Source organism: Egretta garzetta, unplaced genomic scaffold, assembly GCF_000687185.1.
Source record: "Egretta garzetta isolate BGI_Z169 unplaced genomic scaffold, ASM68718v1 scaffold354, whole genome shotgun sequence".
In the NCBI taxonomy this organism is placed as follows: Eukaryota; Metazoa; Chordata; class Aves; order Pelecaniformes; family Ardeidae; genus Egretta; species Egretta garzetta.
The window spans coordinates 1137008-1147140 of NW_009259593.1; the positions used below are offsets into that span (position 1 = coordinate 1137008).

The window sequence follows — 10133 nt, forward strand, 5'->3', positions numbered from 1 at the left end:
CTCCGCACGCCGCCGCCTGCCCGCGGCGGAGGGGAGAGCGCGCCCTTTGTCTGGGGTTGTTTTTCTGCTCTGCGGTTTGAGAAATGCAGCATTGCCCCCGCCGCCTCCCCTCGGGCCGTTGGGCGGAAAAGCCGCCTGCCCTCGTCCCCCCGCTTCGCGGCGGCGTGAGGTTTGGCGTGCACGGCTGGACGCCAGCAGCCTCATCCCTCACGCTGTCACCCTGCCAGTGGAGCATTTTCTCCTGATCCTTCCCTCCCGCAGGAACAAGTCGGTCCTCTTTCACAGTTTCCTCATTGTTTCCAGATGATGAAAATGTTTTTATCTCTCAGGTTCAGTTCAGCTTTCATAGCAAGTGACTGGAGATCTGCCATGAAATAGGAGAGCAGCAGAATTCAGGGGACAGAGGTGTAAATGCTCTCTCCTTCTTGCTGCCCCTCGGGAGGAGAAGGCCCGCTTTACCCGTCCTGGGTGCCCAGAAGAGACTCCTTGTTTGTGGTCAGAGAGTGGAATAAGGGATCATTCACTCAGGAATATTCCTATGACCTAACGTTACCTCCCTGAGTAAGAGCCTGGGCTGTAAATGAGGCTTATTTGTGAATTGGTTTTGTAGAATCATCTTCTTACTTTCTCCTTCTCCACTGACTTGGAGAGAATACAGAAAACTGGCTTCCTATTTTAGGTACCTAAATTAGATGGTTTGAGGCTTGCGTTCTGTTCTGTGTGTTTTGGTATCTTCCCTTGGTTGATGAAGAGAAAGCAAGCTGCTTTTGGTGCGTTTGATTTTATTTTGGTCTCATACAATTGTATCTTGAGTCTTTTTCCTGTCTTTACTATTTCTTCTTTCTAAAGAGCTTCTGCTTGCCATAGTGTTTGGTTTCATAAATAATTTGTTCCAGTCCTTATTCTATTTCAAGTGCAATATTTTAGCTCTTGCTCTGTGCTAATTTAAAAATAATTGCTACTTGAGAATTTTAGTCAATTCATAGTTAACAAAATAACAGAAATGGGATGGGTTTTGTGCTAAAGGGACCGTCTCGAGATGGTGCAGAAAACTCATTCCTGTTTTACTCAGGAATTAAATTTTATGTATTTCCAGCCATTGTACTGAACATACTGAAAGCTTTTTCTTGTTTACTGCTCAGCTTGTGAAGGCTGAGTGGAGCGTGTCTGGCCCTGCTTATCATCCCTGCAAAATTCTGCTCACAAAACAACCCAGCAGGGCACTATATGTTAGAAATTCAAGTTCCAAGAAGGACATTTTGGGTTATTTGCAGTTTCAATAACTGTTTCAGGACATTGCAGTCTGCTTTTCATTCAGACTGATTTTTTTCTCCCCCATGTTTTAAACCTTTTTAACTTCGGAAATGCCAAGTCTTGGAGCCCATACATTTTGACGCTTTTCCTTTAAAAGTTGTCATCAGTTTTGTATCTGGAACGCTGAGTGTTACCTGAATCTGGCTTTTTGACTGATAATTAACAAGCAGTGTCATGGTGCTTTTTTTCCCGGTATGACAAAATGTAGTTCAGAAGAAAAGATTTCAAGCTGTGGTAAGACTTGTCAAGGCCAAATTTACCAGAAAAACAAAACCAGAACTGATTTTGCAATAAGCCTTAACCAGATCACCTGAAATGTTCAACTTACTTACTTTAAATTCTAATATTTACATTCAGTGTATACAAGCCTTCTTCCCAGACATGTCGATCTGAATGTGAATGTTGCAGAGTTAATTAGAAATCAGGGTTGAAATGCTACCCAGCCTATTAAAAATCGAAGTCCAATGGATTTGGAACCACTAATTTTGCTAGGGGAGGAACACAAATTAACCTTTGCTCTTGGTCCACACGCCACCGTTCCACCCCCAATCCGCCCCCCAGAAACAGCTGGCGTAGCAGAAAGTTTCCAGCCAGCACTGCCACAGTATCTCTGAGTGATCCCCCAGGAAGTACAGGCACAGACTGCCTGTCGTCTCCCTTTCTCCGTCTAGCTGACAATCCAAGCAAGACCTCACACCTTGTTTGCAAATCCTGTAATGCTGCTTGTTAGCTGCTAAGCATGGCAGCGTTGGAATAAGGCTAACAATCTTAAAACACATGTTGCACAAGCCCAAGCATATGTTTTTAGTCAAACATTTGAATGAATATATGCACACTTGAAATTCAATAGTTTGATTACTTTCCTAAGTTAAGAAATGCACACAGGCAATAAATAAGATGAAAAAAAGCCATTCCATGCTCAGTGTAACATAAAGTCTTGTTTGTGTTCTAGAAAAAGTATCTGTTGCTTTATCTGTTGCTTTAATTATGATAAATGTATCTCCAAATGTTATTTTAATACAGGTACTTTCAGGAAAGGAAATAGTGCATGATGAACTTGCAATGCTGAGGCAAGGTTGTGCCTATCTTCTTGCCTTTGGAAGTCAGCAGCAAAGGTCCTGATGACTGCAGGAGAGTCAGCATTCCACTCCTATGGCAGTGTGACTGTTTTTGTGCATGGCTCTCTGACTTGTTGTGGCTTGGCATATCTGCCTGTTAAATGAGGAAAAGAACACTTACCTCATGAGCTGTGAAATTAGTTAATGCATGTTTGTAAAAATCTTGTGCAATGACCTATTAAGGATGAAGTATCTTTTTGTATTTACTTACTGAAATCCTTTCTCTCTCTCCACTGCCCCCTGACTTGGACTGCTAATAGCTTGCATAATTACAGGCTCATGTGCTATATCCTTCAGAGAAGGCGTTAGCTTTTGCAAGTTGGCCTGTGGCGATCAACTGGCCTGATCAACAGACAGTTTATATATCCTATAAAAATCATATGAACACAAGTTTCAGACAAAGAAGGTGGCAAGTAGTGCTTACCAAGGGCAGCTCTTCGATGACTGTGTTGCATTCCATCTTTAGTCATGAAGACAGAGGCTGGTTTTCTTGCAGTCGTAAGAAGCTAAAATAATTCATTTCATGTAGATGGTGAGGATTTGGAGATACAGAACGACAGCAAATGCGTAAATACATAGAAAGAATTGTAGAAAAAAACCTTGATAAACAGACTAACAGCTGCTGTCACATGTTTCCATTTTGGCAGACCTTCAGCAAGCTCCTTTGTCATGACTAGTTGCATGGTTTAAACCCCATGATTACAATAATGGCACGTGGTAACTAAGCATTCATTTTTCTTCTGCTGTTTCATTTAAATAAGGACACTGGGTAGAAAACTACTCCTAATAGCTTAAAATGGCAAAGTATTGTTAATTATATTTAAATAATGAAGCCTTATTTACATGGATTCTGAGGACACTAAATAAATGGAAACCACATTACAAAAACTATGGGGTTTTTAGGCAAAAAGAGCAAACCCTTCCTGTATTCTGTGTTGTACAAGTATGGAGGATGATTGTTTCCTGGGGAATACTGCTGATGGTAGCAGTTCAGAATATAATGAGCATCTTCAGAGAAATTACTGTTCCTACTGTTCTTCAGACTGAACATAAACCTTTAAGATCTGGTCCAAAGCTCAATGCAGTCAGTGGAAAAAGTGCCAGTTCAGTGACTTCATGTCTTAATGTTTACCAGCTCTTGTTCTCTCATGATAAGCAAAAAGAAAAAAAAAAAAAGCTCAACTTCCTACCCAAAAACCAAACCAAAAATGAAGCGTGTAAAATAGCCTATTGAATTTTCTTCATAAGAATTAATTTGAAAAGGTATCATATGAAAATAATGTAATTTTATTTTGTGAAGCATTTTTTATACACACTACATGTAAAATAAAACCGCTCGGAAGTGAAAAGGGTGGTTTTGTTGAAACCAAACTGTTCTGAACAACATCTGGATTTTAATAAGGCTTCCCATGAAAAAGGGCTGATATGTGAGAATAAAATGTTGGAAGCCTTTTTATGGAATGGTAGCTGCTACTGGTATTAAATAATTTAAATTATTAATATTTTAATAAAAGCTTCTTTTAAAAATCTCATCTGAAGCTGACTTGCTTCACAAAGCAAATAATAAATCTTTTTTTAAAAAACACTGTTGACCTGGGCCATAAGACTCATTTTGTAGGTTATACTTCAGCTCGATTAGAGAGGGATCTTCCCACCAAGTTTTTACTCCTAGCAGGTTTCAGCGGCATATAACTCAGTTATAGAATACACGGACAAGGTCACTGTATTGGACAATTTGCTTTAAGAATCAAGTAAAATCAAGCAGTTGAATGGAAAAGCTCAAGGATTTTTTTTTTCCATTACTAATATAGCAATGTGTAGTAAAATACAGGAGCTAGAAATGAAAATGTTTCTGATTACAAAAAGAAGCGCAGTGAAGGTATGGAAAAGCTGTGACTTCTTAAAAAAATGTAAAATGTTGTTTACTGTAGTGGGCTTCACTTTGGCTCTGTCACCATGGATTGTGGTGGACAAGGGATGATGACATTCAGTTGCAGAGGTAGGGAAATGCTGCAGTGACTGTAAAGCAAGAATGGGCCTTGCTTACCCGGGAAGCTTGGTGATGCAGTAACACTGTGAGCTGGCTCACAACTGTCACAGTTGTCTGAAACAGCCAGCGTTTACATTGTGTTGGTAGAAGCTGGCATACTTACTCTCACAGGTGGCATGGTCTTTTTTTTTTTCAGGCAAGCGCTAATGTGCAAAACCTAAACTGGAGACAGGAAGTCAACCCGAATGTGGGCTTCCTGAAACCAAAGTGCGTAACAACATTTTGAAGAGCAAAATGCTTTGTAATTGGGAAGCGCTCGATATTTAGCTGTGCTTGGAGAACACAGCCAATGTTTGTACCACTTAAATGTTGTTCTTCCCCAAGTTCACAGTAATAGGATCTCAAAGGACTTGTTAGGCACAACTTTGATTTCTTATGGAAGGACTCAGAGGGTACTCAGATTACAGCTACTGATGGGAAGCACAGTAACAGTATTAAGTATTGCAAACTGTTGTGATTACCGAGATTGCCAAAACCATATTCATAGAAAATAGGATTAAAGCTTGTCTCTATAATGAATTGATTTTTATATAGTACTTTCCTCTTACCAGTTGTATACTGTAACATTACAATTCCAATTCATTCGTGGTAACATTGCAAATATTATCATCTAGCTGTTCTTATTATTTGTAATTTTATTCTGATGCATTTTGTTCTTGGTATGAATACCCATGCATTTTAGATATAACTTATAATTCTCTAGCTAGTACTGTGGGAAGAGTAAAAACCCCACTGAGTATAGCTGACTAATTAGGAAGCCATTACTTAATCAGGATGCATGTTATAACCTTTCTGACATAAGGTTGCACAGCATTTTAGGATTTTGATTTTTCAATTTGCTGCATGTTGTCAGCTCTTAGGCAAGTCTGATGCTGTCAGCCCTCACAGGAGAGCTCACAGGGAACTACTGCAGGAGAGCAGAATGCTTCCCAGTCATCTGCAGTGGTGAGCAGAAATGCAACTTAGGAAGTGCTTCTCTCTCCAAACCTAATGTGAATTAGATACGTGAATTGTACCTACTTCGGGATTTTTTTTCTTGTAAAATTATAGTTGCACGCCAAAATACTGTAGTGTGCAAGAAGCCGGTGTGGTAGGCATATATACTGCATTCAAGTGGAGGGGGGAAAGAACCCTAAAATCTCAGACCATTCAGATCAACTGGACTCCGTTGTGACAACAGCAAAGGAAAAAACCTGTCAGAGACAGACACTTTCAAAAGACACGTGTAGCTTGTCATAAAATAGAGAAATGGCATATCTTTCTTATTTTCTATTTTAAATTAGCATAAAGCGCGTTTTAAATGAGGCTTGGTATTGCAAGGTGCCACTCATTAGTGACTCTCTAAGAGAGGACATACCTGTACCCTTAAAAGGGTATTTGTTATTTTTTTCTCAGTGCTGAATTAAACCTCTGAAGTGATGCAAAGGAAATAGTCTTGGACTTTCAGAACTCAAAACTAATGTGCTAATAAATTAGAACAAGAAGAAAAATATATGCCTGTTTGGTAAATCTTTATAATCAGTTGTTTATCTGTGAAAACTATCCTGTTTGCATTCAGTAAGGAAAATATTTTTGTTTGTATTAAATAGTTGAACAGCTGTCACTGACTAGTTTATTTGCTCTATAAAGAAAGGCAGGGTATTGTAATAGATCTGTTAGTTCTCTTGTATATTCATTAACTTCTTCACTAGACACTGTTACTATGCACAGCAGAGCCCCCTGCTGTTATAAAGGCCCTGTGAAATACCAACAGAGTCTTTCTATGTTTTGCTATGTCTGGACCTTCTCAGTTAAGACGAAATAAAAAAATCCAAAAGTAGTCTCAAGGTCCTGGTTGCATGGATTTGGTCTTGATTCAGGAATGAAATCTGGATGTCCTGTCTACATCTGTGCTTTTGGCAACAGTCACAGTTTATATAAAAAATAAACCTTTCTTGTCTTTGTGTATTTCTGGAGAAAGACTTCTGCTGGTAATGGATTGCTGTAGGCTGAAAACAATATGCAGAGAGAGAAGGGAAACAAAACCCACCCTCTGAGACATAACTTAAATACCAAGAAGAAAAGGAAAAGGGCAAATCAGCCAATTCAGTAAGTCTGTACCCATGCAGAAACCACAGCACACACTTGGGGGAGCCCAAGACGCTCACAAGTACAGAAGAGTGTTTTCTCATGCCCTGTGTGGGAACTGGGCTCAAGATAGAGACTCAAGGAAGAGGAAGGATCGAAAAAAATCAACAGGTTGTACTGTCGCAGGAAAGGATCAAATGATAAGATGTTTGATTCTTTATTCATCATACAGTATTGGCAGTAAGGATGGAGAGGGCTGGCATGACAAACTGGGAATCTGAAGGATGCTTTCTAGGGCATAAATGTAATTTACCTCTCAAAAATTCAGGCCCTGCTGAGGTAGCAGAGGGCTAGTGCTTTCCCTGTTGCTCTGGTCCTGGTAGTGGTAGCGGTGTGGTAGTAGCACACTGCTGTCTGACAACACTGACTGCGGTCTTCAGTGAGAGAAATTTGTGTATGAGACTGCAGTAAGGATGGCTTTATAGCTGAGGCATTGGGCATAGAATCAGGAAAACTAGATCAAACAAAACTGTATAGCTGTATATCTGACATTCATCTGTAAGAGACAAAGTTAATACATACCTATGCTCATTGTAACTTACAGCATCTAGATACCCGCAGCATCTAGAAAACCACTGAGAATATATTTGTGCGGAGAGATGATAATCAGAGTTCAGCGATGTTCCCCCACTATCAGTATTCAGGATTTGAAACACTCCCAATGATATTTTGACCATACTTACTTTATATTATGAGTGTATTTTTGTTTGCCTACAATTTATGTACCCATTCCAGCATTGCTTTCATTTTGTGATAGTGCGCGTGAAGCAAGCATTGCACTTGAAGTCTAACTACTATGTGTTCCAGTGCTGGAACTCTTAAGTCGTAGAATAGCTTAATAAGCATCCATCCTCTTTTGCTTTATGTGAGTAATTTAGAATCGAAATGTTGAGGTAATTTTTTTCCCTGGCAAGAATGTCAAGCTATCTGGAGCAATTACTTCTATCAGCAATTGTGTTATCACCCCAAATCAAAATCCTTTGTGTTGCAATAATGCAAAAGCTTCCGCTGCAGCCAGTTGGTGACATGTAGGGCTTCCAGTGGAAAACAGGCAGAAAAACCATTTACCAAACCCACCTCCCTGGTCATTTAAATCTCGCAATAGTTTTACATTAAATCAGCTCATTTAAGAAGAGTGCAAAACAACAACAAAGACAGCTGGTCTATTACCGGAATAGATTTTTCAGTATCCTTAATTGACTCGCATATATTATAGAATACACAAAGTTATAAATATGTATATGAAAGACTTGTGAAATCAAGTACAGTGAAAACTACAAGAAGTACAGTATTTTGTACAAATTGTATCATAATCTTCTTTATTTAGGGGCTGCCTTCATGGAGTCTCTGTCCATTACAAGGTATGCCCCTCTCCGCTAGGATGTTTTGAGATGGCTTCTCCCTCTTTAGGGTGACTGCTAAAGGAAGGGTGGGAAGACGTTCTCCTGGGCCAGGTGGGAAAAGTGGAGCCTAAACAGATTAGAAGTTATTAAACCCCTTGCATTTCCTCAGTTTGCATGTGAAAAATAGCATAGTCCAGAGCTCTGTTACTCTGTTTTATCCAGAGGCGCTCATTGGAGATCTGCCCCTGATAATCATAGAGATAAGCTGTCAACAAGAGATGATAGTAAATGACGTGGAGTGATCGTACCTGGAGCCAGAACTGCAGCCTCCCACTTCAAACGGTAAACGTGAGAAGTCTACTCTGAGGAGATCATGGTTAGTACAAAGTGAAAGAGATTTGTTTCTAAAATTTAGAAAGGGAAAATTTTATCCTAAGGTTGTCACCTGTGGACTTTATCGTGCAAGATTAACCATCAAAATTACTAAGAGGAAACACATCTCAAATGATTAAGGTGAGGATGTACCTCTTTACTGTTGTTATTTTATCACGTGCCTTCCATGTGTTATCTCCTAAATGTTCAGATTTTCCTCAGAATAGACATATCTGATTTGTTATTCCAGGTGGCCTTCCAGAGGATGTTTCAGTTTTGACGGTCTACATTTAAGGTATGCGCAGCAATCACGTCACTTAGAAATCTATAATAAAACCATATTGCTTAGCTAGGGCATGTGTGACCTTTTATGAATCTGGAACTCCGTTTTCAAGTTTCACAGAACCTGTAAAAATTAGCCTCAACAATTAAGCTGAATAAATCAAGCACTAGTGAAACTCCAGACAAGCTTGCTCGGCAACTGGGGTCCTGTGAGCGATCTGATCTGTAAGGGAAGGTCAACCAGGCACAGGAAGTTAAGACCACTGGGCCCTCAGCTGTAGGGAGGATTTTACTCTGAGAGAAGCTATGACAAGTGCTAACCTTTTTCTGCCTGAAGGAAGAAGTGTCTTCTTGATTTGCCTGGCAGGGAAAAACTATTTGGGCTGTCCTGGTAGATGAATAAATACTCTCTGTAGATTCCTGTCCACTAAGAATTGACCAAATGCATCAAAGTAACTCAGGAATGAGCTAGTAGACGGTATGAACATCTAAATAGCTGTAAAAGTCACTTAAAAAAAAGTTTCCTCCAAACTGCTTTTAGGTTAATTTCCCTGAAAGAGAAGTATAGACAGAAGTCTTACTAAAACTGCCTCTCCTCCGACGGTTTTTCTCAATACTCAGGTACAGCAAACTGAGTTCAAGACTAAATTACAAACATAAAATAAAAATTCTGTTATATTTGGCCCAGAGCCAGCCTTACAGATGCCCTCATAGCTACCCATGTGAAAGCATTACAGTTCCAGTACAGTTCTTTAATATTTGTTGGCAGCTGTACTTCAGGCTATTTTAAACTGTAATCTTCAGAAAGAATTTTCTGTTGAGACTTTGCTGCATTTTTCTCCTGTAGACATTGATGGTACAAAAAAAAAAAAAAAATCCAAACTCCTGTTAATAGCAGTATCATCATTATTGCTTTCCTCTTTTTTTAAGTCCAGAGGTAGATGATTCAGATATAAACATTTTGTAGGAATGCAAAACTTCTACATGCTGATGCTAAGTTTCAGTCTCAGAGCTGTAGCTTGAAGGAATTTTGGAGTTGAAATGAGTATTTCCAGCTGCTTTATTTCTTTAAAAATGTATTTTGCAAGAAACATGAAAGTGCTGTTAGTTTACATTATGCTATTCATATTTTTTAGGTGGGAGTAACAGAAAAATTAACATGCTAACGTAAAAACATCAAATCTGCGAGCGTAACAACAACTTCCAGAGGCATGACTGAACACCCTAACTTTTGAACCACCAGGCTGCCAGAGATAACGGGACCGCAGAGGATGACCCTCCCCCTCAACTTCGGTCTTTTTTCCAATCGAGGTGAAGAGCAGAACAGTTATTCCACACTTCGCGGCTGCTGTACGCCTCAGCGGAACGTCATCCTGCCGGCGCTGCTCACGGGGCACGGGCGGCTGGGAAGGCGGTAACGGCGCTGCCCCGTCACTTACGGCCTCGAATGAAAGATGAGGCCGTGAGACAAACATGGAAACCAGGAGGCAGCAGCCTTTGGCGGAGCGTCGCCCGGCTGTGCACCGC

General features: G+C 40.0%; 1 protein-coding gene across 1 annotated transcript in view; it reads left to right on the forward strand.

Moving 5' to 3' along the window:
* Nucleotides 1-9890: 9890 nt before the first annotated feature.
* CUNH16orf87 (chromosome unknown C16orf87 homolog) overlaps nt 9891-10133 on the forward strand; it is a gene marked incomplete at its 5' end in the record, with an annotated part of 19130 nt that continues 18887 nt past the window's right edge. Inside the window, one exon of the mRNA XM_009638051.2 lies at nt 9891-9917. Within this exon, the coding sequence (XP_009636346.2) occupies nt 9891-9917 (27 nt within the window). The remainder of the gene's footprint in view (nt 9918-10133) is intronic.